The 27,997-nt window shown below is 46.4% G+C and overlaps 1 protein-coding gene across 2 annotated transcripts in view; it reads left to right on the top strand.

The window, feature by feature from the left end:
- The window catches only part of DYNC2H1 (dynein cytoplasmic 2 heavy chain 1), a 1,541,159-nt gene that overhangs the window by 41,374 nt on the left and 1,471,788 nt on the right, over positions 1–27,997 (top strand). For both annotated transcript variants that reach the window (XM_069202358.1, XM_069202357.1), the window contains exons 3-4: positions 16,431–16,569; positions 16,676–16,794. In XM_069202358.1, coding sequence (XP_069058459.1) covers positions 16,431–16,569; positions 16,676–16,794 — 258 coding nt within the window. The remainder of the gene's footprint in view (positions 1–16,430; positions 16,570–16,675; positions 16,795–27,997) is intronic.

Genomic DNA, 27,997 nt, shown 5'->3' with positions numbered 1-27,997 from the left:
TTGCAGAGTACCTGAATTTTGCACTACTCAAAACTGTGAAGTTTGATATAGTTTTGGCTCTAGTGAATCTTCCCTTTTATCATTTGTGTAGAATAGTGAGAACCACTTAATGGTTGCAACATGGGGGGAATGGATATCTTGGTCCTTCTGCTGGTGGCCCGTTGGGTAACACAGATTTGTTCAGTCTTTACCCGTGTGTAGTGATCACCCTTGTACTACCGGCCTCTGTTGAATGGCCCAGTATCTACCACCTTGCTTACTGACTACTTCTTCGTGTGTGTTTCCCTTTGTGACCCTTGCTTTCCCTTCTCTTGCTACAAGAATGTTCCCTCCATGGTGTACAGGTATGCTGTCATGTGCTGAGTGCCCAACAGCGTGTATACCTGGTATTATGACTTTTATTTTGGCCATAGTGGGGTGTGGGTGGGTGGGTGTGTGTGGGTGGGTGGGTGGGTGTGTGTGTGTTTGTGCGCATAAAGCAGTTGTGGCAGCATACTATGTTTTAGACAAATTCATGGTATGATCAGTCTTTTTTTTTATATGTGTCAGTGGAAGTGAGGCCTACTGACTCCATTTGTACAGAATCTTGCACTGGCATCCTATGTTTATGTCAAGCATGTGTAGTGTGTGTGTAACACTTGTATAGATTAATGTATGAGTAAGCTTGAGTAATAAGGCCAAGGAGATCCATTTTGGATGCCTCTGGCTTGGCATAGCACAAAATGGAGGATGAAGACTGTTCTCCCAGACAGTAGAAGTGCTTTGCTTGTATTCCTGTGGCTGGAGGAAATACATTTAGACAATGAAGTGAGGAGAGTGGAGATAGGGCTATCTTTGGAAATTCAGTGAGGCCTTTTGCTCGCAAGGAGCTGCTGACTCCACTTCCAGAGCACTGACATTTGATGAGTGATATGGGTGAGGGTTGAGATTGTAATTTTAGTTGTGTGAGATGAATAAGTATCATGGTCAGGCCTGGTCTTTTGTCTGTCCCTGATTACTCCTTCAGTTGGGCTGATGACAACCAGTTACAGAAACCTCACGTCATTCTGCCTGCATTGTGGGTGCCACCAGTTTGGTACCGCCTCTGTGCTACCTGCTGTGAGAAGCATCTCTCGGCTCAAAGACTGTGTCTGGAGAGCATCCTGAGACAGGATACTTGAAAAAAAGAACCATCCCAAACAAGTTCTGCAGTTTCGAGAGCGAGTTGATCCACATCCCATGTCTAAAAGATATGCATACATGTTGAACTTAAACCACCCCACTTGGTTCCAGTCCCACGTCCCTTAAGGCCAGGGAAGGTGGTGCTCTGCAAAGTAGTCTAATGACTGCTATGCTATTATGACTGATCAGCCAATCTTCTAGGGGTGAATGAACAGAACCTGCAATCTGCACCTTCTGCTGGCGGAGGTGTGGGTCTGCCTTATTGACCTAGAAGCCTGCCTGTGGAGAGCAGGTAGGAGTCTGCCCGGCCCTGCAAGAGAAGAGAATGTCTAGAAGGAGAGACCCTCAGTTTTTCCCTGTGGACTGACACACCTGTGGAGAGAGCTGCCTGCCCAAGAACAAGTTGGGAGTGGCCTATGTGACAGAGAGTCTTTCTTAAAAGGAACCGCTGCAAGCTGATGTACGTTTGCCTCAACTGCCTTGATCATCGTAGGCCCCCTTGAGGCTGCATATACATTTGGGCCAGTTGAGAGTTGCAGCTGCAGTGTTCATCGTAGGCCTGATCGGGGCTGCATCTACTTTTGATCCAGTCAAGGGTCGCAACTGCCATGATCATTGTAGGCTGGATTAGGGTTGTATCTACCATTGACCCGATTGGTGGCTGCAACTATAACAGTCATTGTAGGACCAATTGGGGCTGCAACTGCCATCGGTCGAGGCAGAGTTGCACCACCATGGACCAAGGAGAATGCTGCAGCCGGGTCAGCACCCGTGCTGGGGCCACATCATCGTTGGACTGAGATGGGTGGGTGCACCTGGCCTATCAGTACCAGGTGGACTCAGGGTAATCTCGCTCACAGTGACCCTCAGCATCAGAAGTCTGAGGCTGCTTGAGAGGAGTGAGGATTGGACAATTACCCATCTGACCACCTCCTCAAACTTAATTTTAACTTTCACTTGTTCATTACCGAGCCACAACCCTTCAAGCACTCATGCCATTCTTGTAATGAGCCATGCTGCACATGCGATTCAGTGTAGCAGGCTTCTATCTTTGTAAATGTTATTGTTTTTTTAAAACACAACTTTGGTCTTTGCTCGCAGTTGCTTCACTTCAGAGCTGCGCTTCCTTTACTGATTAAACATGATTGACCCTGACAACCCTGACCTTCTGGTTAGTACCACAGATGGTGAGGTCTTCCAATATACATGTATAAACTACCTGAAACATATTTTTAGCTTTCACTTGTTCATGACAGAGACACAAGACTGCAAGCGCTTGCACTATTCTAGCATCTATTTTTATCTTCTCTTCGGCACCTGACATGCTGCAGGCTCAGTTGTTTTTTGCTTCCACTCGACTGATGGTTGAGTGTGTCCGTACCAAGGAGTCTTGCGTATTCAGCCATGTAATATATACCTATACCCCACCCTTTAGGATGGAGTGCACCCTGAGCCCCACGCCAGGGTCTCTCAAGTTAAGAAACGTCACCCAACGATTGTGGGTAAGCTTTCATACTTTGTACAAATGCCACAACTGTATTTATGTTGTACGCAAACTTTCATGGTGGATACATTGTTCATTTGTTTGGGTTGTTGGTGGCACTAGATTGATAATGTAGGAGGCTGGATCATTTTATGGTGTACACCTATGTTGTGGCACCATATACTAAGTCCAGGCAACCCTTGGTGACAGTGTTTTGGTGCCTAGATAACCAAAGCTCTCTAAGGATAGCTGTGGATAGCTGCTCATGCTTATCAAGGCTTGTAAAGCCCTTACAATACACAGTTATCTGTCAGTGATTGTCTCACAAGAAATAATCACACCAGGTGTTGCACAAATAAAGTATTCTTTATTACAACACTTCTACTACACTAACATTAGTTTATCTCCACTTGGAGATATTTACACATAAAATATACGCTTAGCAACAAGCAGGAAAAGCACAGAAATACATGGGACCCTCGGGGGGGCAAACGATATATTAAGAAAGTGGTATAAGAATGGAGGTGCCCAACCAAGGTAAGTGTGTTAGAAACCCAAGGGCTAGGGAAGTAAGGAATTACCAGAGGTAAGTATCAGAAGTATAATTAATCCCACAGGTGCCCTGGTGAAGAGTAGAGTCTGAGCCGGGTGTGTCATAGGCTAACACAAGACCGTTGCGGTTGGATATTTATGGATTCAGGACTCTTCCCAGTGGACCCCTAGGAAACCAGTTGGATCAAAGACGGTTGGATAGTACCCCCACCCGTAGATACCCAGAAGATTGGAGTACCTACACCAGTCAATCAATCAATCATTGAATTTATAAAGCGCTCTACGTACCCGTGAGGGTTTCAAGGCGCAGGGGGCGCTGCTGTTATTGATCGAAGAGCCAGGACTTGAGGAGTCTTCTGAAGGTGAGTAGGTCTTGGGTCTGTCGCAGGTTGGTAGGGAGGGTGTTCCAGGTCTTGGCAGCGAGGTATGAGAAGGATGTGCCGCCGGAGGTCTTTCGTTGGATGAGGGGAACGATGGCGAGGGCGAGGTTTGCGGAGCGGAGCTGACGGGTAGGGTTGTAGAAACTGAGTCTGTTGTTCAGGTAGGCTGGTCCGGTGTCGTGGAGTGCTTTGTGAGCGTGGGTAAGAAGCTTGAAAGTGATCCTTTTCTCCATGGGGAGCCAGTGAAGGTTTCTCAGGTGGTGGGAGATGTGGCTGCAGCGGGGTACGTTGAGGATCAGCCGGGAGGAGGCGTTTTGGATGCGTTGGAGACGTCGTAGGTCTTTTGCTGGGATGCCTGTGTAGAGTGCGTTGCCGTAGTCTAGCCTGCTGCTGACGAGGGCCTGTGTCACCGTTCTTCTTGTTTCTGTCGGGATCCACTTGTAGATCCTACGGAGCATGCGGAGTGTGTTGTAGCAGGAGGAGGAAACTGCGTTGACCTGTTTAGACATGGTGAGGGAGGAGTCGAGGACGAAGCCCAGGTTGCGTGCGTGGTCAGTTGGTGTCGGTGGGGTTCCTACTGAGGTAGTCCACCAGGAGTCATTACAGGCGGAGGGGGTGGGTCCGAGGATGAGGACCTCCATCTTATCCGAATTCAATTTCATTCGGCTGCTTCTCATCCATTCGGCGATGGATTTCATTCCCTCATGGAGGTAAGTTTTGGCGGTGTGCGGGTCCTTGGTGAGGGAGAGGGTGAGCTGGGTGTCGTCGGTGTAGGAGAGAATGTTGAGGTTGTGTTGTCGGGCCACTTGTGTGAGGGGGCCATGTAGATGTTGAACAGCTGAGGGATGAGCCTTGGGGGACGCCGCAGATGATGTCGGTGGCTTCGGAGCGGAAGGGGGGGAGGCGGACTCTCTGGGTTCTGTCAGAGAGGAATGAGATGATCCAGTAGAGGGCTTTTCCTTGAATTCCGATTTCGTGGAGGCGTGTTTTCAGGGTGCGGTGGTAGACTGTGTTGAAGGCGGCAGATAGGTCCAGGAGGATGAGGGCTGATGTTTCGCCATTGTCCATTTGGCGCCTGATGTCGTCTGTGGCGGCGAGAAGGGCGGTCTCAGTGCTGTGGTTTCGTCTGAAGCCGGACTGGGAGGGGTCCAGGATGTCATTGTCTTTGAGGTGGCTGGTTAGTTGTGTGTTGATGATTTTATTTCAATGACCTTCGCTGGGAAGGGTAGTAGGGAGATCGGTTGGAAGTTCTTGAGGTCGTTGGGGTCTGCTTTGGGCTTCTTGAGGAGGGCGTGGATTTCGGCGTGCTTCCAACTTTCTGGGAATGTCGCTGTTTCGAAGGAGATGTTTGTAGGAAGTTGGCTCTGTATGCACTATTTCAAAGTAAGAAATAGCATGCACAGAGTCCAAGGGTTCCCCTTATAGGTAAGATAGTGGCAAAAAGAGATAATTCTAATGCTCAATTTTGTGGTAGTGTGGTCGAGCAGTAGGCTTATCAGAGGGTAGTGTTAAGCATTTGTTGTACACACACAGGCAATCAATGAGGAACACACACTCAAAGACAATTCCAGGCCAATAGGTTTTTGTATAGAAAAATATATTTTCTTAGTTTATTTTAAGAACCACAGGTTCAAGATTTACAAACAATACTTTAAATGAAAGGTATTTCACTTAGGAACTTTAGGAACTTTGAATGAGCAAAATAGCATATACAGTTTTCACACAAATGGCATATAGCTATTTTAAAACTAGACACAGTGCAATTTTTAACAGTGCCTGGGGCAGGTAAGTGTTTGTTAGTTTTGCAGGTAAGTAAACCACCTACAGGGTTCAAAGTTGGGTCCAAGGTAGCCCACCGTTGGGTGTTCAGGGCAACCCCAAAATTATCACACCAGCAGCTCAGGGCCGGTCAGGTGCAGAGGTCAAAGTGGTGCCCAAAACGCATAGGCTTCAATGGAGAGGGGGGTGCCCCGGTTCCAGTCTGCCAGCAGGTAAGTACCCGCGTCTTCGGAGGGCAGACTAGTGCTTGTGGTCCGGGAGGTCTGTAGATGAGTGTTCCTCTGAGAGTGGGTTTGGGGTCGGTGTGGATACGGAAGTGTAGGTGTTCGGCGGTCTTGAGGGTGTCGTCCGTGTGGGTGTAGACTTTGAGGGTGGATTTGTGGGCGATGGCTATTCCCCCTCCGATTCCGTTGGTGCGATCCCTTCGGATGATCTTGTAGCCGTCCGGAATGGCTATTGCGATGTCTGGCGCCGAGGAGTCGTTCCACCAGGTTTCGGTCAGGAAGGATACGTCTGGGGCGCAGGAGTCGAGCAAGTCCCAGAGCTCGATGTCGTGCTTGCGTGTGGAGCCGGTGTTGAGGAGTATGCAGTGGAGGTGGCTTGTTCCGGTCTTTGTAGGTTTCCTTGTTCTGTTGCAGGTGAATTTGCAGGCACGGCAGGAGAAGGGTCCGTTGGTGTTCCTCGGTGAGGAGTGGAAGCATGCTGTGACGTGGCCGGGATTGAGGGCGTTGAGCTGGTCGGCCGTGTAGCGGCGTCTGGAGGTGCGGGGGTCACGCGGACCGGGGGGTTGGCACTGGGTGCGGTCCAGGCGCAGATGGGCACGCCAGCGGCGGGACCACCATTAAGAAGGGAGGGGAGAGGGAGGAGTAGCTGGGAGGCGGGAGGGAGCGGCACACAATAACGAACGGCACAATGCACAAGTCTAGCAACGCTTACCAAGCCCACTAGACACCAGGGATGAGGCGCAGGCGGATGCCTGCAGGTGGAGGAGGGCCTCGAACACGCGAACAGCCGCGTGGGCGGGGGTCAAGGACACGGGCACAGCTAGGTGGTGGACTTGGGGGAGCGATCTCTTGACCAAAGGCAGGTCAGGGGTCACTCACCCTCGACGAGCAGCGACCGCCATTAAGAAGGGAGGGGGAGGGAGGAGCAGCTGGGAGGCGGGAGTGTCGCGTGGGCTCTCATTATTCTAAATGAGACTACTGGATTTCTAGGCTGCAGGATCAGTAACGGTGTGGAGGACTGAGTCTGACCCACGTGTAAGGAACGCTGTCACCCTAAATCCGGTTTTTGCTCCAGCTAACTAGCAGTGCCTCATTTCTCCCACAGGGAAGAGATGATTGGGCAGCCGAGCACATGACATCTTTGGAACTTCTCAGGGAAGTCGTGGTCACTCAGATCCAAACCAACTCTCTCATTTACAGTAAGATCTCATATACAAATGACAAAGGCAGTATAAGTTTTATATAATGTTTTAATAAAACGACTGCATTTTAGATAATAAGGCGTGAGCCGCGATAACCAGAACCATACAACACAGTAGGATTGAAATAGTCACCAGGAGAGTAAAACATAAGAACAAAGCGATCATTGTGTCTAATAGTTTCTACTCTCACTCTGCTTGGTCTATTTCGAGCACAGCATGTTAAGCTTTTAACTTGCCTTTCTGAATCACTGGGGAGACATCAGCCCTCATACCTGAGCAAAGGCCTGTGATCTTGGTTCAGCATCTGCAATGAGGCAGTCAGCGTCTAGTTGTGGTTCCCTGGTCGGAATCTCCCTCTTGCGTGTATTGGGACAAGGAAGTGACTTTATAACTAACATGTCAGCGTGATCACAAAATGTCCCTACGCAGGAATGCCAAGTCTAAACTCCTACCACGTCTATCGGCAATGTACCAGACTGTATCCTTGACTGAAGCACAGAATGTGTTATGGAGAATTCCAGTGCTGAAGTAGGCTAAACAGTGTGATATGAATAAAAAACAAAACCGTAGAGCTGGCTATCTGAAAAATAACAGTACGAAGCCTAATAAAAAGCATTTAGAGCAAAGTGCACAGAGGCTCTAAGCTTCAAGCAAATGAATAAAATACATCCAGGGCAAAGTGCACAAAGGCCTAAAGCCTGAAGCTAACGCGCAAAGGATACGTAAAACTAACCACACTACAGGAGGGAGCGGCGAATGGGGCCGCGAGGGGGGTGGGGCCGCAGGGAGGCAGCGGCAGGGAATCGGCTCAGAGAGAGCCGGCAAGGGGAGCGCACAAGGGTCAAAAGCAGGCAGAAAAAAACAGGAAAAAGGCACAAAAGAAAAACGGATGAAAACGGCACAATAAATCAAGGCACAGAAAAACAAGTCACAATAATGAACGGCACAATGCACAAGTCTAGCAACGCTTACCAAGCCCACTAGACACCAGGGATGAGAGGCGCAGGCGGATGCCTGCGGGTGGAGGAGGGCCTAGAACACGCGAACAGCCGCGTGGGTGGGCGTCAAGGACACGGGCACAGCTAGGTGGTTCTGCAGACGTGAGGGAGCGATCTCCTGACCAAAGGCAGGTCAGGGGTCACTCCCAGGGGGCCCAGATGCTTAGAGATGAAGTGACATTGGAATTTTCGTCGGAGTTAATGAGAGCCTCGATTGTCCAGCTGCTGTCTGACCCATGGACCAAGTCCATGGAACCCAAAGGTGGATTCTGGATGTGAAGAACCTGAAAAAGAAGGGGACTGTCTCCAGACCACTTGGAGATGTCCAGGTGTTGCAGGTAGGCAATGCCCACCCTCTTGGAGGTGAAGTTCCTGCAGGACGGGGAAGGAGGAAGTCCAGCTGCGGAGTGCAAGGGATGCAGGAGATCCTTGGAGTTGCCCATGACCTCGTCTCTTCAAAGAGTCAGGGTAGGCATTCAGCAGGAAGGAAAGCCAGCCGTAGTTGGAGGAGTCCCCATGAGTGACCCACTGGCAACAGGCACAGGTGAACTTGGAATTGCAGAGTGCTGGAGGCTGGGGCTTCTTTGAACCTGAAGGTTTCCTGGAGGAAGAGCCAACAAGCCTTGGTAAGAGCAACAGTCATGGTGGCCCACCGTCTTCCAAGTTGGCCAGAAGACAAGTTGGACCCGGAGAGGACCACAGAACCACCACCTGTATTGCAGAGCCTTTCAATATCCGTGGGACGGCATGATCCACCAGCCCATTCGTTGACATCTTGAGGTGTCGGCGGATGCAGGGGAGTGACTCCTTCACTTCAAGGGAGATTCCTTCTGGCTTCCTGGATGCAATCAGAGTCCTTGTGACCCTGGAGGATGCACAGCCATGGATGTTGCAGAGATTTTGAAGGAGCTAGAGAAACCATGTTGTAGTGAGAGCCCTCCCAACGGGATACAGACTTGGTACCGTTCCAAAAGCAGACCAGGAGCAGTTCCGGAGGCCAGGAGCAGAAGATGTCTTGCAGAGAGTTCTTTGTAGGGTCTTGCTCGACGAATCTGAGGACCCACCCTCTGAGCAGCCCTTAAGTAACCCTAAAAGGGGATTGGTCACTATCTGCTGTGATCCACCTATCAGAGGTTAGGTTTGGATATGACTGACTCGCTGAGCATGGCCTTGAGGTGTCCCGCCTGGCTGAGAACATCTAGCTTTTCAGGTGATGTCCAGGCCAACCTCATGGACATGCCTGTTGATGGCACCTGTCTCTTCGAAGAAAAAGCAGACTCGGTGCTGCAGCACTTCAAGGACTCCTAGGCTACGGCCAAGTCCTTGGGCCTCTCAGTGACACCTTGCTCCCAGGCTGCCTTTTGCCCCTTTCGTGGCTACGTAAGGAGCGTGCCACTGCGCCAGCTCTATGCCACCCTCTGTCCTGTTCAAGCTTCCGAAGCTGTGCGAGGATGTGGATGCGGTGCATTCTGACCTGTGGGTCTGGTAGCCAGAAGTCATCTGCCACCAACCCTCTGCAGCCGCAGCCTGTAAGCCCTCATAGTTTGGTTCGGCAAGACCGTGGAGGCCCAGTTGGAGGAAGAATCCAACATAATCTCCTCCACTGGCAGCCCATTACATAGGACAACTGGATCATGCAGACCATTTGGAGGGGCTACTTCCTCCCTTTCCAGTCTTTCCCTCCCCCTATATCACTAACACAAGAACAGCTGGTAAAGGATCATCTGTCTTTGTCAGAGAGGAAGTTACTGCTCTCTTGGCCAAGGGAGCTATAGAGAGGGTTCCGATATCAGAAGTAGGCAGTGGTTGTTATTCTCGCTACTTTCTGATTCCCAGGAAGAACAAGAGTCTTCGCCCTATTCTAGACCTCCAAACAGTCAATCTTTTCCTCAAAAAGAGACATTCTAAATGCTCACTTTGGCTCCAATCTTGTCTGCCCTAAACAAAGGAAGCTGGTTGGTAGCCTTGGACTTGCAGGGTCTGGATTTTCACATCCCCATCCTTCTTGCCCAAAGACGTTACCTGCCCCTCAGGTGTTCACCAGGGTGATGGCTGTGGCCGCAGCTCATCTGCACAGGTCAGGAGTTTCAGTTTTCTTCTACCTTGACGACTTTCTGTTAAAGGCAGGCTCATCCCAGACTGTCATCTCCCACCAGCGGCAGAGCTCCTGCATTCGTGCCAAAGTCACACCTGACTCCTTCTCATATGCTTCCTTTCATTGGAGATGTTCTGGACACAATGCAGTTTCTGGCTTATCCTCCCGAGCAGTGAATCCAGGATATTCAGGCAGAAGGTTGTTTCAGCCTTTGTCCTGGATTTTGGTGAGATTGACTGAGGCTGCTTGGCCTCGTTTACCCTGCTGGTAAATCATGCTAGGTGGCAAATGCGGTCTCTGCAGTGGTACCTAAAGTTCCAGTGGGCACAGCATCAGGGGAATCTTTCCAACATGGTTCAGATCTCTGCAGGAACTACAAAAGACCTTTAGTGGTAGCTGATGAACCACGATTGGGTCAAAGGCAGACTCCTCTACCTTCCCAACCAGGTCTGACTGCAGTGACTCATGCGTCACTCCTGGGATGGGGTGGCCATCTGGAAGAGGTGGAGATCAGAGGATTCTGGTCTTCGGAGAAATTCGCACTCCACATCAGCTTGCTGGAGCTCTGTGCGATCCAGCTAACATTGAAAGCATTACTTCCTTCTGTCAAGTGGAAATTAGTGCACGTGTATACAGGCAACACCATTGCCATGTGGTACTGCAACAAGCAGGGCGGGTTGAGGTCATGGGCCCTTTGTCAAGATGCCCTGTGTCCCTGGACATGGCTGAAACAGCCGGGCATAACCCTGGTGGTTGAACACCTGGCAGGTCCTCTTAATGCCAGGGCAGACTAAGGCCCTCATTCTGACCCTGGCGGATTGAATCCGCCAGGGCCGAGGGCAGCGAATGCACCGCCAACAGGCTGGCGGTGCATTCATGGGCATTCTGACCGCGGCGGTAACGCCGCGGTCAGAAACGGGAAACCAGCGGTCTCCCGCCGGTTTCCCGCTGCCCATGGGAATCCTCCATGGCGGCGCAGCAAGCTGCGCCGCCATGGGGATTCCGACCCCCTTCCCGCCAGCCTGGTTCTGGCGGTTTACACCGCCAGAACCTGGCTGGCGGGAACGGGTGTCGTGGGGCCCCTGGGGGCCCCTGCAGTGCCCATGCCAATGGCATGGGCACTGCAGGGGCCCCCTAACAGGGCCCCACATTGCTTTTCAGTGTCTGCTTAGCAGACACTGAAAAGCGCGACGGGTGCCACAGCACCCGTCGCACACCTTCCACTCCGCCGGCTCCATTCGGAGCCGGCATCCTCGTGGAAGGCGCTTTCCCGCTGGGCCGGCGGGCGATATTTTGCAGATCGCCCGCCGGCCCAGCGGGGAAGTTGAAATGCCCCCCGCGGTCTTCTGACCGCGGGGCGGTGTTAGGGCGGTTTCCGCCCGGCGGGCGGCGTCCGCCGCCCGTCCGGGTCGGAATGAGGCCCTAAGTCTGCGCCAATGCCTAGTGGATCATGAGTGGTGTCTTCTTTCAGAGGTGGCACAAGGACTTTTGCAGTGGAGAGAGCCTTGGTTGGATCTGTTCACCTCCGAAGACAATGCACAATGTCAGCAGTTTTGCCCATTGGAGTTTCCAAGGCGGCTATCGCTCTGAGATGCTTTTCGTCCCCATTGGAGTTCAGGCCTCCATTACGCCTTTCTGCCCATACCACTTATGCCCAGAGTTTGCAAGAAGATCAGGAACGACTGAGCCCAAGTCATTCTTGTAGATCCAGACTGGGCACTGAGAGTCTGGTATCCAGAGTCTCTGAAAATGAGCGTTGTTGTTCTACCTTGACCGCACAAAAGAGTTCCAGGTGTACAACCAACTCTTTGTGGTGTATGTAAGAGCTAAAAAACGCCAGGCAGTACAGAAACTAACCATTTTGCGCTGGGACGTTCTGTGTTTGATCCTGGCTAAAAAGATGCACCATCCTGAGGGTTACGAGCACATTCCACCAGAGGAAAAGCTGAGACCACGGAGTGTTAGCTCGTGGAGTCAGTCACTGACATCTGACAGGCAACAACATGTGCGTCCCTGCACACATTTGACAAACACTAGTGACTGGACAGTCCGTTCTGCAGAGACTGACATTTTGCCCGGTCAGTCCTGCAGGACTGTTTAATATGAAAAAATGTTTTGCAGCCCACCGTCAGGATGCTATGGCTTGGGGGTCTATTCACAGGTAAGGAATCTGCAGCTAGAAGCCTCTATCAGATGAACAAGTGTAGGAAGTTGGCTCTGTATGTACTATTTCAAAGTAAGAAATAGCATGCACAGAGTCCAAGGGTTCCCCTTAGAGGTAAGATAGTGGCAAAAAAAGATAATTCTAATGCTCTATTTTGTGGTAGTGTGGTCGAGCAGTAGGCTTACCAGAGGGTAGTGTTAAGCATTTGTTGTACACACACAGGCAATAAATGAGGAACTCACACTCAAAGACAATTCCAGGCCAATAGTTTTTTGTATAGAAAAATATATTTTCTTAGTTTATTCTAAGAACCACAGGTTCAAGATTTACAAACAATACTTTAAATGAAAGGTACTTCACTTAGGAACTTTAGGAACTTTGAATTAGCAAAATAGCATATACAGTTTTCACACAAATGGCATATAGCTATTTTAAAACTAGACACTGCAATTTTCAACAGTTCCTGGGGTAGGTAAGTGTTTGTTAGTTTTGCAGGTAAGTAAACCACCTACAGGGTTCAAAGTTGGGTCCAAGGTAGCCCACCGTTGGGGGTTCAGGGCCACCCCAAAGTTACCACACCAGCAGCTCAGGGCCGGTCAGGTGCAAAGGTCAAAGTGGTGCCCAAAACGCATAGGCTTCAATGGAGAAGGGGGTGCCCTGGTTCCAGTCTGCCAGCAGGTAAGTACCTGCGTCTTCGGAGGGCAGACCAGGGGGGTTTTGTAGGGCACCGGGGGGGACACAAGTCAGCACAAAAAGTACACTCTCAGCGGCACGGTGGCGGCCGGGTGCAGAGTGCAAACAGGCGTCTGGTTTGCAATGGAGTTCAATGGGAGACCCAGGGGTCTCTTCAACGAAGCAGGCAGGCAAGGGGGAGGTTCCTCGGGGTAGCCACCACCTGGGCAAGGGAGAGGGCCACCTGGGGGTCGCTCCTGCGCTGGAGGTCGGATCCTTCAGGTCCTGGGGGCTGCGGGTGCAGTGTCTTTACCAGGCGTCTGGTTCTTAGAAGCAGGCAGTCGCGGTCAGGGGGAGCCTCTGGATTCCCTCTGCAGGCGTCGCTGGCGGGGGGGGTTCAGGGGGGTCAACTCTGGCTACTCACAGGGTCGCAGTCGCTGGGGAGTCCTTCCTGTAGTGTTGTTTCTCCGCAGGTTGAGCCAGGGGCGTCAGGTGCAGAGTGCAAAGTCTCACGCTTCTGGCGGGAAACGTGGAGTCCTTTTAAAGTTGTTTCTTTGTTGCAAAGTTGTTTCTTCTTTGGAGCAGAGCCGCTGTCCTCTGGAGTTCTTGGTCCTTTTAGATGCAGGGTAGTCCTCTGAGGCTTCAGAGGTCGCTGGACCCTGTGGAACGCGTCGCTGTTGCAGTTTTTCTTGAAGTGGGGAGACAGGCCGGTAGGGCTGGGGCCAAAGCAGTTGGTGTCTCCGTCTTCTCTGCAGGGCTTTCAGGTCAGCAGTCCTTCTTCGTCTTCAGGTTGCAGGAATCTATCTTGCTGTGTTCTGAGAGCCCCTAAATACTCGATTTAGGGGTGTGTTTAGGTCTGGGGGGTTAGTAGCCAATGGCTTCTAGCCCTGAGGGTGGCTACACCCTCTTTGTGCCTCCTCCCTGAGGGGAGGGGGGCACATCCCTAATCCTATTGGGGGAATCCTCCATCTGTAAGATGGAGGATTTCTGAAAGTCAGTCACCTCAGCTCAGGACACCTTAAGGGCTGTCCTGACTGGCCAGTGACTCCTCCTTGTTTTTCTCATTATCTCTCCTGGACTTGCTGCCAAAAGTGGGGGCTGTGTCCAGGGGGCGGGCATCTCCACTAGCTGGAGTGCCCTGGGGCATTGTAACACGATGCCTGAGCCTTTGAGGCTCACTGCTAGGTGTTACAGTTCCTGCAGGGGGGAGGTGTGAAACACCTCCACCCAGAGCAGGCTTTTGTTTCTGTCCTCAGAGAGCACAAAGGCCCTCACCACATGGGGTCAGAAACTCATCTCTCAGCAGCAGGCTGGCACAGACCAGTCAGTCCTGCACTGAACAATTGGGTGAAATACAGGGGGCATCTCTAAGATGCCCTCTGTGTGCATTTTTTAATAAATCGAACACTGGCATCAGTGTGGGTTTATTATTCTGAGAAGTTTGATACCAAACTTCCCAGTATTCAGTGTAGCCATTATGGAGCTGTGGAGTTCGTTTTTGACAAGCTCCCAGACCATATGCTTAATATGGCCACAATTGTACTTACAATCTCTAAGAATAGACTTAGACACTGTAGGGGCATATTGCTCATGCAGCTATGCCCTCACCTGTGGTATAGTGCACCCTGCCTTAGGGCTGTAAGGCCTGCTAGAGGGGTGACTTACCTATGCCACAGGCAGTATTTTTAGTGCATGGGCATCCTGAGGGGGATGCCATGTCGACTTTGCCTTTTTCTCCCCACCAACACACACAATCTGCAATGGCAGTGTGCATGTGTTAGGGTGGCACAACATATGCTGCAGCCCTTAGGGACCTTCCCTGGTCACAAGGTCCTTGGTACCACTGGTACCTTTTACAAGGGACTTATCTCTGTGCCAGGGGTGTGCCAGTTGTGGGATCAATGGTACATTTTAGGTGAAAGAACACTGGTGCTGGGGCCTGGTTAGCAGGGTCCCAGCACACTTCTCAGTCAAGTCACCATCAGTATCAGGCAAAAAGTGAGGGGTAACTGCAACAGGGAGCCATTTCCTTACAACAAATTACTTACTTTCAGTAATGCATTATCTGATAGAGACAATATCTAGCTGCAGATTCCTAACAGACCCACCCATGCCTCCCCGATCTGTGGACAGATTTCTAAGACTAGGGTTGTTCCCCTTTCAGGGCCCTAGTTTGGACACACATTCGTCAGTTTGCTTCATGGCTCTCCGCTCCTAGCGTGGAAAGTCATGAAAAGTAATTGACGTCCGCACGCCTGGGTGGCGCCTATATAGGTGACTGCAAAGTCATTTCCGGCGCCAACGACTCCACCCTGAACTGAACGAAGCCACCCGCCGGCACTCAGAGGTATTGCTCACGCAAACGTTTTCGAACACAGTGACGCCTGGGAAATTCCAAGTCAAGGAATCTGCATCTGGATATTGTCTCTACCAAATGATGCGTTACCGAAGGTAAGTAACTTGTTAATTTTGAGCCTTTTGTGGTACTCAACAATTGTGGTTAGGGAACCTTACCAGTCCAATATTTTAAAAGCAAGTGGGGAAGCCTTGATTGGTACAGACAGTCTTGTGGGTTCTGGACTAGTTTGGCTGGTACTGATAGCTTTGAGGAGGGGGGGATTACAGTAGTTGGAAAGAGGAGTTTAGTAGTTTTGTTTTACTTCAATGTTTCTTTTGTCGTCATCATCTTGTGTTTAGTTTTGTTTATATCGATTCATAAGTAACTCATTGAATACAGCTTACATTGTATTGTTTATGAAACTATGGACATACCATTGTTGCTCTGTGTCTAAGAAACAAGATGTAATGGTTTTCCTTATATGAAAACGTTCAATAAGATAAAAATATGCAAAAAAAATAATACAGAATTCCAAATCCATTACGCCAGCCCCCATCCTGATGAGACGTCTAAAGCAAATGAGGTCAAATTGCCTCAAAAGGTTTAGTGGTGAAGAGGTACTCTGGGTTCTGTGAGAAGAAATAGCTTGTGTCATCTCCTAGTGTGTCTTCGAGTGAAGTCACCACTGAGGAGCTCCTTCCTCTTCCTCAGATTGATTAAAAGGTGGTTTCTCTATTCAGGTGTTTGAGAACCCTGGTGGATTACTGAAAGTTCACACTTGTGGTCCTGATCCAGGTGACTGTGCGGTTCTCCTGCAACCTAGGTTGTCAATCTGCAGTCGCGTCTGTTGTCAGTTAAAACTGCAGGTGGTTTTGGGATTGGGATTGTGGGTGCACAGCTCTATCTGGTTCCCCTCATCCATCTCACAGGTAATGATTCAAATTTTTGGGAACTGGATTTCCAGGACAGCACGTATCAGTTTCTCACTTCCAGGTGCAGTACCCTACCTTTAGCGACGTTCATTGATAGATGGCTTTTATTTAACCCTATTTTTCTGGCGTGATTTTTGTTAGCCACATTTCACCTCTCAAGTAGGGGGAGTGGACAGAAAAAAAACCTTCCCCTAAGTTCATGTGATCAATGATGGTGTAAATTGTTATGTTTGTATTTGTATATTGGGAGCGGAATTGCCTTTAGGTCTTGCAGGACTTATCATGTAGTAATGTACAACTGATAGCTGTATAAATATTCCTACATTTAAAATGTAATTAATATTAGTAGCCTCATCTTCCATGTTAGTTACCCATGCAATCTTTTTTTCTTTCTCTGACTATTACACCATGACTACTAAAAGTTTTTTTAAAAATCAACTTTGTTTTTAGGATGAAAAATGGAGCCGAAATTTTGATCCAAAACTGCAGTCCCTTTTGAGTGAACTAGAGGCTGGTTTGGGCATTGTTCTAAGAAGGTCTGATCCTAGCTACTTGGGAAGCAAGTTCAGAGGAGAAGATGACATACTTGGTAGATACCATTGTGAATTAACTTCAGTCCTAAGCTTATGTATTGCTCTTTAATTTCTTGGGTTGTTAGTGCTTTTGTTTCATTAACACTTTCTTCTGTTTGGCAGGTATACTTAGTCCAAGCGATGAGTTTCAATTTTGGACTGAGCTTGCGCAAACTGCAACTAAATCCAGTAACAAAGAGAGGGCCAGCCATTTTACTGCTCTTTTTCAAAACATTGCAAAGGTAATTTATTACATTCTACCTTATATGGGTAGGCTTGGACTGCAACTCTCCTCCCTGTATGGTTTGCAGGGTAAAAGATATATTCTTCAAAAAACTAATCTGAATTATTTACCCGCTGTTATCCTGTTTAGCACAAACTGATAAATTGGAATATCTATTAAGACTTACCATTTTTTTATGCTAAATGTATTTTTTGTTAGATTTTTCTTATGTACATGGTCTTAAACATGAAGTATAGAGTACGTTTATATTTGGCAGAGATTTCTGCTGAGTTTCTCATTCACCAGACTAGTCACTGTATATATTCTGTTTTTACGCATGACTCCCTCTAATGTGCCCAATAGTTTGCCCAAACCACAAGACAGCACATTGGAATAGGCACCTCCAATACCCCCAATATAGGCTGTAACTTGGATTGATGTGTGGACCATTGATGCACTGATGACTGCACAGTCTAAAGAAATATGTTTCTGTTTGTTCATGCTTTTAATTCTTTTCACCTAGACAGATTACTTTAAGAGATTCACTTGGGCAGTGATTAGTCAATTGAAGCATTATTTATACAGATGTTGAGTCAATTCAGAGAGTTCTTCAACTATGCAGGCACAAATAAAAAATACTTAGTGCTGTTGTTTTTACACAATGTCAGACCTTTTTTGACATAGTGAGCAAGGTAAAGGAGAAAGGCATTTTACAAAATGTCACAGAGCGTGGTCTCTTAAAGCAGAGCAGAACATAATGGCAAAACTAAAATGCACACTATCTTGGATGCATTTTGCTCAGCTGCCATCATAGCTGTGAACATGGCATGAGGTTAAAGTAGTAAAAGTAGGTGAGGGTCACATTGGTAGTTGAAACAATTCATAGAAGTGTGCTTTCCCTGTCTAGATATGTAGGATCCTACTGCAAGCTTTGAGAGGTTGGCAGGGTTTTGAAGCCTAGCATAATCTGCTACTCTGCTTGATGTGTGATGTCATGAGGTTTGGACAATTGGAAAGAGAAGACATACCAATAATATGGAGTGTAATGTGAAAACGGATGACAATGTTGGGATGGGGTGGAGGACTTGGATTTGATGTTGATCTTGATCAGGTCTTTGTGATTATTTTGGCACGTCAATCCAGGAGTCCAGCAGTTCGAAGTTTAAAAGAGTTGCACGATTAAGAAGGGTAATGAAAAAGAAACACTAGTGGTAAATAATAGATCAGGCAATTGGTAAGTGTTCCTAGCTCTGAGAGCTGGCTTGCATTCAGCCATGTTTTTAGATATATAATTGAAATTTGTACAACAACAAAACACAAAGTGTTCACGGACATATAGAGTCAAAATCACATCAGTGAGGTACACAGAAGTGTTGGGTTGCAATTCTTATGCTGCACACATTATACTGTAATTTCTGGATACTGTTAATCTTTTACATTAATTATAGATCACACTAAATGGAAATGTTCATGTGGGTCGGTCATCAGGTGGATAGGTGAATAGATTTATTTCCTCGACAGCATTTTCCAAATATCAATATCCTCCTACAAATTTTCATCAGTTCTAATAAGTTTCATGCAGATTACTTCTGCCAAAGTCTATTCAGCGACATCTTTAACCCAATGCTCTAATGTTGATTTCTTAGGTCTTAACCAGTGTATTGCAATACGTCTTTTAGATTGAAATAGGATCAATTGCACACATCTTCTCTTAGTTTTATAGTTTGTGTTAGTTGCAAGGCATTTAGCCAGTTGCTTCATTTTTTAATAGTTTGAACATTATTTGGTTATGTAAGACATAATTCATAGTGTGTGGTTGAAATGTATTTATTTACATAAAAAAACTAAAAAACTTGAACTCACTTTAAAAAAGAGCTCTAATGGTAGAGAGGAACCCACCATAGTCTAAGCACTTAACAGCAGCCTTGTCCTCTTCCTGCTCGTGTATGTTGTGCGTCAATAGAATGCATTTAAGTTCTTGCTTAGACAGCACATGTGCTGTCTCTTCAAGACCATTTGTTTTCTAACAGTGGGCTTAGAGGCCTCTCATTGCTAAACCAAGAAAAAAGGTGATTGTGCTCGAGAGTTCGCACATCCCAAATTTACAAAAAAGTAATGGGGAGAAGATATAGTTTAGCAGAATGCACAAGGTCCTGTGGGTGCGTAACTGGTATAACTACCCAACCACCAAGGGTGTAACTGTCCCAGCTGGAAAACCAGTTGGGACTGATATAACTTATTTCCAAAAGCAAGGCACAACCAAATAGTCCAAGAGATTTGTAATACTTGTGGCAAACAGAAGTAGTATTCTGGACACGTCTTATTCTTGATTGTGATTTATTCTCTTCACAGAATGATAAATTGGATAACAACAGCTGACGTGTTTCGTCTTCAAGACGTTTTCAAGGCTGGAAAGTCAATACGTGAAAGAGCAATTCGCTTACATTGATAACAGATATCCGTGAATATAAGCAAGTTTTTAGGCACGCTAAAAAAAAAAAAACATTTAATTAAAAAGTGAGTTGTGCTCACACAAAAAACATTATAATAATCAAATAATCCCAAAAATAGAGGGTAGTTAGAAATGAGCAAAAGAGATAGTCAATTGCTATTGGTCTCTTTTATCCATGGTGCTCAGTCCAGGTACAATCAAGTGTACTTACACGATAAAGTATGTGCACGGGTCATACAATCGTGTCCAATAAAACATAGTTCCTAGAATACAAAGTGACCTACAGTCATGCTGCACAGAATATTGTTTTGAATCATAAATTATTTACACTAACTGACTTTTGAAATGGCCAATATACCACTTAGGCTAGATGCGTGAGGTAATAGCTGAACACCCTCTAAATCTATTGTAACAGTTCTATGTGTAGCTAAATAGTATGCGGAAGGAGTTTGCCTGTGCAGTACTCTGGTTTGGCTCTCCTGGCTCTTGAATGCATGTTGTGTATTTGTAAAGCACAGGATCACCCACAAGGCTATCTTGCCGTTGAACAGGTGTGTGCCTTACCCTACCAGTGGTAGGGTGGGTCTTTGAAAAGCCAGGTCTTCAGCTTCCTTGTGGCATTCAAGAAGAAAGGAGAAGGCTCTGATATGGAGCAAGAGGCCATTCCATGCTGTAGGAAAGATGTAAGAGAATACCTGCCCTCCTGTTCTACTTCTGTTTATTTGTGGGATCTGCACATATAGGAGGCCTGAGAAGTGGAGGTGTCTGGGTGTTGGTGGAAGGAGATATCACTTTTCGGGTAGGTGGGGCTCAAGTTTTGTAGTGCCTTCAATGTGTGTGTGAGGAGTTTGAAATGAGCACGTTTGTGTGTTGGGGGCCAGTAGAGTTCTCTGTGGTGTGGGAAGTTGAGGGTGAGTCTTGCTGCCAAGATCTGGAAGATTTGTAGTCTAGAGAGTTGCTTGGTGTTCTTGGTTTATAGGGTGTTCCCATAATCCAACTTACTGGTGACTAGGGCATGAGTTACAGTTTTTCTAGTGTTACTTGGGGGGCATTTGAAGAGCTCCCTCAGCAACTTCAAGGTGTGGAAGCAGGATGCAGTGACAACGCTGACCTGTGCGGTCATGTCCAGTTTGCTATTGATGATTATTCCGAGGTTCCTTGCGTGGTTGCTGGGTTTGGGTCTGAGTTTAGCTGGCCACCAGCTAGAGTCCCATTTTGTGGTGTTCTTACCAAAGATTACTACTTCTGTCTTGTGGTGCTGCATAGAACAATGTAGAAGTACTTGACAACTCAGCAAGGTTACTGGTATATTACCATGAAATTATCCTTCCTCATGGTGTTTAGCGTGAGGCTTTGTGTTTCTTCAGACTAGAGGCCTTCACTGAACGTTTAATACCCTGCTGGGGGATGTGATGCTGCCTGGCATGTTTTGACAGTGCGTGTGTAGGCAGCCATGGTAAGATTGTTCAGTGGTATCTGAGGTTAGATGAACTATAAAAGTACTGCCTAGGAGATAGTCGTTTGGGTCGGATTAACTGAAAGCTGAATTCTACAAGGAGTTCATTGATGTCATGGCATCACATATTGACCATCTTTGCAAAGGCACTTGAAAATGAGACCTTCCCTCTATGAGGAGAGATGCGATAAGCTTTAATCTTTTAAAGCCTGGTACAGATAACACCCAATACTCCCTATATATATATATATATATATATATGTGTGGGTTTGGCATGTGTAGCTGCAGATACACATGCTATGCATTAGTCCGTCATCTAGTGTTGGGCTCGGAGTGTTACAAGTTGTTTTTCTTTGAAGAAGTCTTTTTCGAGTCACAGGATCGAGTGACTCCTCCTCTTCGGTTCCAGTGCGCATGGGCATCGACTCCATTGCTAGATTGTTTTCTTTCTGCCGAAAAAGGCCACCCCTCCGAAAACCTCGTAGTCGACAAAAAGCTCAGTTTCAGATTCCAGTAAACACCAAAATTCGAAAATAAGAAAAACTGTTTCGGAGCCGAGACTTTCCTCAACCTTTTCGATACCGAAAAGACACACTTCAGAGCTGAAAAAGCCGGCATACACAGAGGAACACAGACTTTCTAAGAGACTTAAAGAAAGCCACAAAACCTCTGAGGAGGAGTCAGAAATAGAACCAATACTTCAAATTATGGATCAGAGGCAATCCAGGATCCACATCCATAAAGAAACAGGGAGAATCGTCACAGCACCTCCTTTAAAAACAAAGAGGAAGCTGGCATTTCAGGAGGAATTAGACACTATGCAGCCAAAAGCATAGTGTTAAAAGCAGAAATAGAAGCCAGCACCTTCTTAGTCTTCTCCTCATTCTCCGCACCTGCCTACGTCTCCTCACACCAGCCATACACCAATACATTCGCCAACTCATTCATATGATTCACAACAGGACACTGTTGATCCATGGGATCTGTATGACCCTGATCCCATCCCAAACAATGATCCAGACCGCTATCCCTCTAAACTATCACCACCTGAGGATAGTACTGTATATAACCAGGTCATAGCTAGGGCTGCAGCCTATCATGGGGTTACAATGCATACAGAACCACTAAAAGAGGATTTTTTGTTCAACACATTATACTCCACTCATTCTAGGTACTAATGCCTCCCTATACTCCCAGGCATGGTAAAACATGCAGATCAAATTTTTAATGAGCCGGCGAAAGCACGCATTATAACACCTAGAATAGAAAAAAAGTACAAACCTGCACCTTCTGACCTGGATTATATCACCCATCAGGTACCACCTGATTGTGTTGTGGTTAGTGCTGCCAGGAAGAGAGCAAATAGTCCGTCTTCAGGAGATGCACTCCCTCCTGATAAGGAAAGCAGGAAATTCGATGCTGCGGGGAAAAGGGCTCCATCCCAAGCGGCAAACCAATGGAGGATAACAAACTCACAGGCGCTACTAGCTCGTTATGATAGAGCCCTCTGGGACGAGATACAAGATATACAACATCTCCCTAAAGAAACCAGAAAAGAGCTCAACAGGTACTGGAGGAAGGGCAAGCTATCATAAATAACCATATAAGATCTGCCCTAGATGCAACAGATACAGCTGCAAGAAGTGTCAACACAACAGTCACTGTCCGTAGACATGCATTGCTCCGATCTTCTGGATTCAAGCCAGAAATACAACAGTCTGTGTTAAACATGCCTTTCGATTAAAAAACCTATTTTGGGGACAGAGGTAGACACAGCAATGGAAAAGCGACAAAAAGACTCCGACACAGCTAAAGCAATGGGTGCACTCAGTTCTACACCATATAGAGGGTAATTTTTCGTAAACCTCAATTTCGAGGTGGGTTCAGGCCACAGCTCTCAGTGGCATCAACCTCCCAAACAAAACCAGCCTACCAAACACAATACCAACGAGGTGGGTTTAGAGGCACATATAGAGGACAATATTCCAGAAATAGGGGAAAATTCCTGACCTCTAAGCAGCCAGCAACACACCAAAAACAGTGACTTCCCTCACTCCCTTCCACTCCACACCTCTCCTGTGGGGGGAAGACTACAGCAGTTCCACACACATTGGCACAATATTACCACAGACATCTGGGTGCTATCAATTATCCGCAATGGTTATTGGATAGAATTAATAAACACTCCTCCAACTATTCCACCAAGGTTTCACAAACTAACCACAGAGCACACAATTCTGTTACAAAAAAAGGTCCAATCTCTACTACTCAAACAAGCAATAGCGTTAGTTCCACAGTCTCAAATAGGAACAGGAGTTTATTCACTATACTTTCTAATTCCCAAAAAAGATGGCACCCTCAGGCCAATATTAGACCTCAGGCCCCTCAATCTTTACATCCTGTCAGAACAGAAAATATCTCAGGTTTTTCATTCAGGGAAAACACTACCAATTCAAAGTGTTACCCTTTGGAATAACAACAGCTCCAAGGGTATTCACAAAGTGCTTGACAGTAGTGGCAGCCTACCTAAGAAGACAACTTATACATGTCTTTCCATATCTAGACGATTGGCTAATAAAATCAAGCAGTCGTACACAATGCCAAAATCATATGCGTTAGGTAATGCAAACCTTACACACACTAGGTGTCTCAATAAACTACCAAAATTCACACCTTCAACCATCACAAATACAACCGTATTTAGGTGCAATACTAAATACTCAACAAGCTCTATCCAAATACACAAAGGATACAAGCTTTCCAAAATCTAATTCCACAAATACAACCAAATCAACAATTCACTGTAAGATTTGTCATGAAAATACTAGGCATGATGGCATCCTGTATTGCAGTTGTTCCACACGCAAGGCTAAATATGCGGCCCTTACAACATTGCCTTGCACAACAATGGTCACAGGCACACGGTCAACTCCAACATCTAGTGTTGATAGACCGCCAAACATATATGTCCCTTCAGTGGTGGAATTCTACCAATCTAATCAAGAGGGCGGTCATTTCAAGACCCTGTGCCTCAGACTATAATTACAACAGATGTATCAATGATTGGTTGGGGAGCTCACCTAAACAATCACAACATTCAAGGACAATGGGATGTCAAACAGAAACAGCTACACATAAACCATTTGGAGTTATTAGCTGTCTTTCTAGCACTCAAAGCTTTTCAACCTCTTCTCACATAGAAGATTGTTCTTATCAAAACAGACAACATGACAACCATGTATTATCTCAACAAACAAGGAGGCACACATTCATCCCAACTGTCCCTTCTAGCCCAAAATATTTGGAAATGGGCAATCCACAACCAAATTCATCTATTAGCACAGTACATCCCAGGGATAGACAATCAGTTGGCAGATATCCTCAGCAGAAATCACCAACAGACTCACGAATGGGAGATACATCCTCAAGTACTTCAAAAGTACTTTCAAAAGTGGGAAACACCAAACATAGACCTGTTCGCAACAAGTGAAAACACAAAATGCCAAAACTTCGCATCCAGACATCCCCTATCCAAGGGCAATGCTCTATGGATCAGTTGGTCAGGGATATTTGCGTACGTTTTCCCCCCCTCTCCCACTCCTTCCATTTCTAGTCAACAAGTTGCATCAAACTTCACTCAACATGATACTCATAGCACCAACATGGGAATGTCAACCGTGGTACACAACATTACTAGATCTATCTGTAGTACCACACTCCAAACTCCCATGCAGACCAGATCTACTGACTCAAAACAGAGGTTAAATCAGACATCCAAATCCCAAAGCACTCAATCTAGCAATTTGGCTCCTGAGGTCATAGAGTTTGGATATTTACAACTCCCGTCAGAATGTATGGAAGTTATTATACAGGCAAGAAAACCCACTACTAGACAGTGCTATGCAAACAAGTGGAAAAGATTAGTATATTACTGTCTATCTAAAATCTAAAAAATATAGAACCTCTTACAGCATCAATACAAGATATTGTATGTTATTTACAAAAATCTAATTTAGCATTTTCATCAATAAAAATAGATCTTACTGCAATTTCTGCATATTTACAAAATATACAACATAGGGCCAGATGTAGCAAAATAACATTTTGCGACTTGCAAATAGCGAGTCATTGCGACTCGCTGTTTGCAAGTCGCAAAATGTTATGCAGAACGGTGTCTCAGACACCGTCTGCAAGTCGGTATGGGGTCGCAATGACCCACCTCATGAATATTCATGAGGTGGGTCGCAAATTGCGGCCCCATACCGACTATGGGCACTCGCAAACATGGAGGCCTGCTGTAGTCAGCAGACCTCCGTGTTCGTGACTGCTTTAAATAAAGCAGTTTTTTTTTTTTTAAGTGTAGCCCGTTGTTCTTAAAGGAAAACGAGCTGCACTTAAAAAAAAAAACGAAACCTTTAGTTTCAGTATTTTTTCAGGGCAGGGAGTGGTCCCTTGGACCACTCCCTGCCCTGAAAAAATGTTTTTGGGTCCAGTCACAAACTGGAAGGGGTCCCATGGGGACCCCTTCCAATTTGCGAGTGGGTTACCATCCACTTGAAGTGGATGGTAACTGCAACACCATTTGCGACCGCATATGCGGTCGCAAATGGTATTGCATACCACTAGGAATCGCAAATAGGAAGGGAACACCCCTTCCTATTTGCGATTCTGAAATGCATTTTGCGAGTCGGTCCGACTCGCAGAATGCATTTCTGCATAGAAAAATGTGATTTGCAACTCGCAAACGGCAGTTTTTGCCGTTTGCGAGTTGCAATTCCTTTCCTACATCTGGCCCATAGCTCTTTATTTAGAGTTCCCGTTATTAAAGTTTTCATGGAAGGCTTAAAACGCATCATTCCATCCAGAACACCACCAGTTCCATCTTGGAATCTAAATATAGTGCTTACAAGGCTTATGGGACTACCATTTGAGCCAATGCACTTGTGTCATATTCAATTTCTAACATGGAAATTTGCCTTCCTTGTAGCAATTACTTCTCTAAGAAGAGTAAGTGAAATCCAAGCCTTTACTCTTGAGGAACCTTTCTTCCAAGTACACAAATATAAAGTCGTACTAAGAACAAATCCAAAATTTCTACCAAAAGTTGTATCACCTTTTCATATTAATCAAACAGTGGAACTGGCAGTCTTCTTTCCACAGCCAGATTCTGTGGCAGAAAGAGCTCTACATACATTAGACATCTAAAGAGCTTTATTGTATTGTACTATATAGACAGAACTAAACCATTTAGAAAGACCAAACAACCATTTGTAGCTTTCCAAAAACCACATACAGGCAATCCTATATCTAAACAAGGTTTAGCACGATGGATTGTAAGGTGCATACAAACATGCTATATCAAAGCAAAAAGACCGCTTTTAGTTACTCCCAAGGCACATTCTACACAAAAGGAAAGTGCAACAATGGCATTTTAGGGAATATACCAATGGCTGAAATATGTAAAGCAGCTACATGGTCAATACCACATACAATCACTAATCACTACTGTGTAGACGTATTAACACAACAACAAGCCACAGTAAGTCAAGCTGTTGTAAGAATATTATTTCAAACAACTTCAACTCCTACAGGCTAGCCACTGCTATTTTTTGGAGGACAAACTGCTTTGTAGTCTATGCATAGCATGTGTATCTGCAGCTACACATGCCATCGAACGGAAAATGTCACTTACTCAGTGTCCATCTGTTCGTGGCATGTTCTGCTGCAGATTCACATGCACCCTCCCTCCTCCCCGGAAGCCTGTAGTTGTTTAAGTTAACACATTTGTATATACATTCACATTTGCATGGACATCTCTTACTTTATACCTATATACTCTATCACTCCTTCCTTTACCCTCTGCGGGAAAACAATCTAACAATGGAGTCGATGCCCATGCGCAGTGGAACCGAATCCCGTGACTCGAAAAAGACTTCTTCGAAGATAAACAACTTGTAACACTCCGAGCCCAACACTAGATGACAGACTAATGCATAGCATGTGAATCTGCAGCAGAACATGCCACAAACAGATGTACACTGGGTAAGTGACATTTTCCATATATATATATAATAATATGGTAAACATGACTCCCATATGTTTCTGGACTGGTAGAATCCTGTGATGCTTAGACTTGTTCTTTGGATCAGGCTGGCTTCATTCCTGGTTGGGCCACTTCAAACAGTCTGCACATGTCAACCTAACTTGCAGTCAGCAGGGCAAAAACATTTCTATTAACATTTTTACTGATATTTTTACATTTTCGTTGAAAATACAGTGGGATCTCAGTATACAGTGGCATTTCCATAACGTTTCACCATAAACCGGCAACAATAACTATGAGACCATTACATACATACTCCACATCAGAGTGAAGTATCTAAAGACTAGGGCTTGATATTTGATCTTTATTCATATTGATAGCAATTCCACTGTACTGACGCTAATCCCCCAGATTTTGCAGTGCTTTGGAGGACAGCCTCTCAATCTGTATATTGCAGTCCCTAAGTTCATGCTGCAATCTAACTCTCTCTTCCATAAGATGGGGGGGTTCTATGTTCTGCCAGTTTTTGGCAATGTTTATTTTATCTGTGACCAAGGCTACTCACACAAGCATTTTATCTATTTGTATCTAAATCAATCGCTGTATGCAACAGGGACAGCTTTGGATCTCCTTTTAGCTTCATCTACAACTTCACAATCTTCGAACAATAATCTTATCTTACAGCAATGCATTGTAGTGTGAAAGAATCACCCACGTGACTCACACAGGCAGAGATATACAGGAGAGCTTATTTGTCTATACTGCCGTTGCTTTGAACGAGTGAATTGTGTGTGGCGTAGGCCCTTTATTTATATTATTCTGAATTGGGAAACATCCTTTTTTACGACTTTCTTTTTATGAAAGTCGTGGTTAACGAAAGCGCAACAACGCTTTTTTTAACCACGACTCCGTTATTTTGTGCCTTAACTACGTATGTTCTGAACAACTAACATGCGTGGTTAAGGTACAAAGAAGGGAGTTGGCGAAGGAGGACGATGCAGGTGAGAAGGGGTCGACTAAGGTAAGTGGTGGGGTTAGGTTTTGGGGAGGGGGTGGGGGGGTCAGGGGGTTTTAGGTTTTGGGGTGGGGCGTTTTTGGTTTTGGGGAGGGGGGGTTAGGGGGTTTTAGGTTTTGGGGTGGGGTTGGGGGGTGGGGCGTTTTTGGTTTTGGGGAGGGGGTGGGGGTCAGGGGGTTTTAGGTTTTGGGGTTGGGTGCTGGGGCGTTTTTGGTTTTGGGGAGGGGGTGGGGGGTCAGGGGGTTTTAAGTTTTGG

Source organism: Pleurodeles waltl, chromosome 8 (assembly GCF_031143425.1).
Source record: "Pleurodeles waltl isolate 20211129_DDA chromosome 8, aPleWal1.hap1.20221129, whole genome shotgun sequence".
NCBI classification, from domain to species: domain Eukaryota; kingdom Metazoa; phylum Chordata; class Amphibia; order Caudata; family Salamandridae; genus Pleurodeles; species Pleurodeles waltl.
The sequence above is the reverse complement of the archived record's forward strand: the minus strand, read 5'-3'. Positions and strand labels throughout refer to the sequence as shown.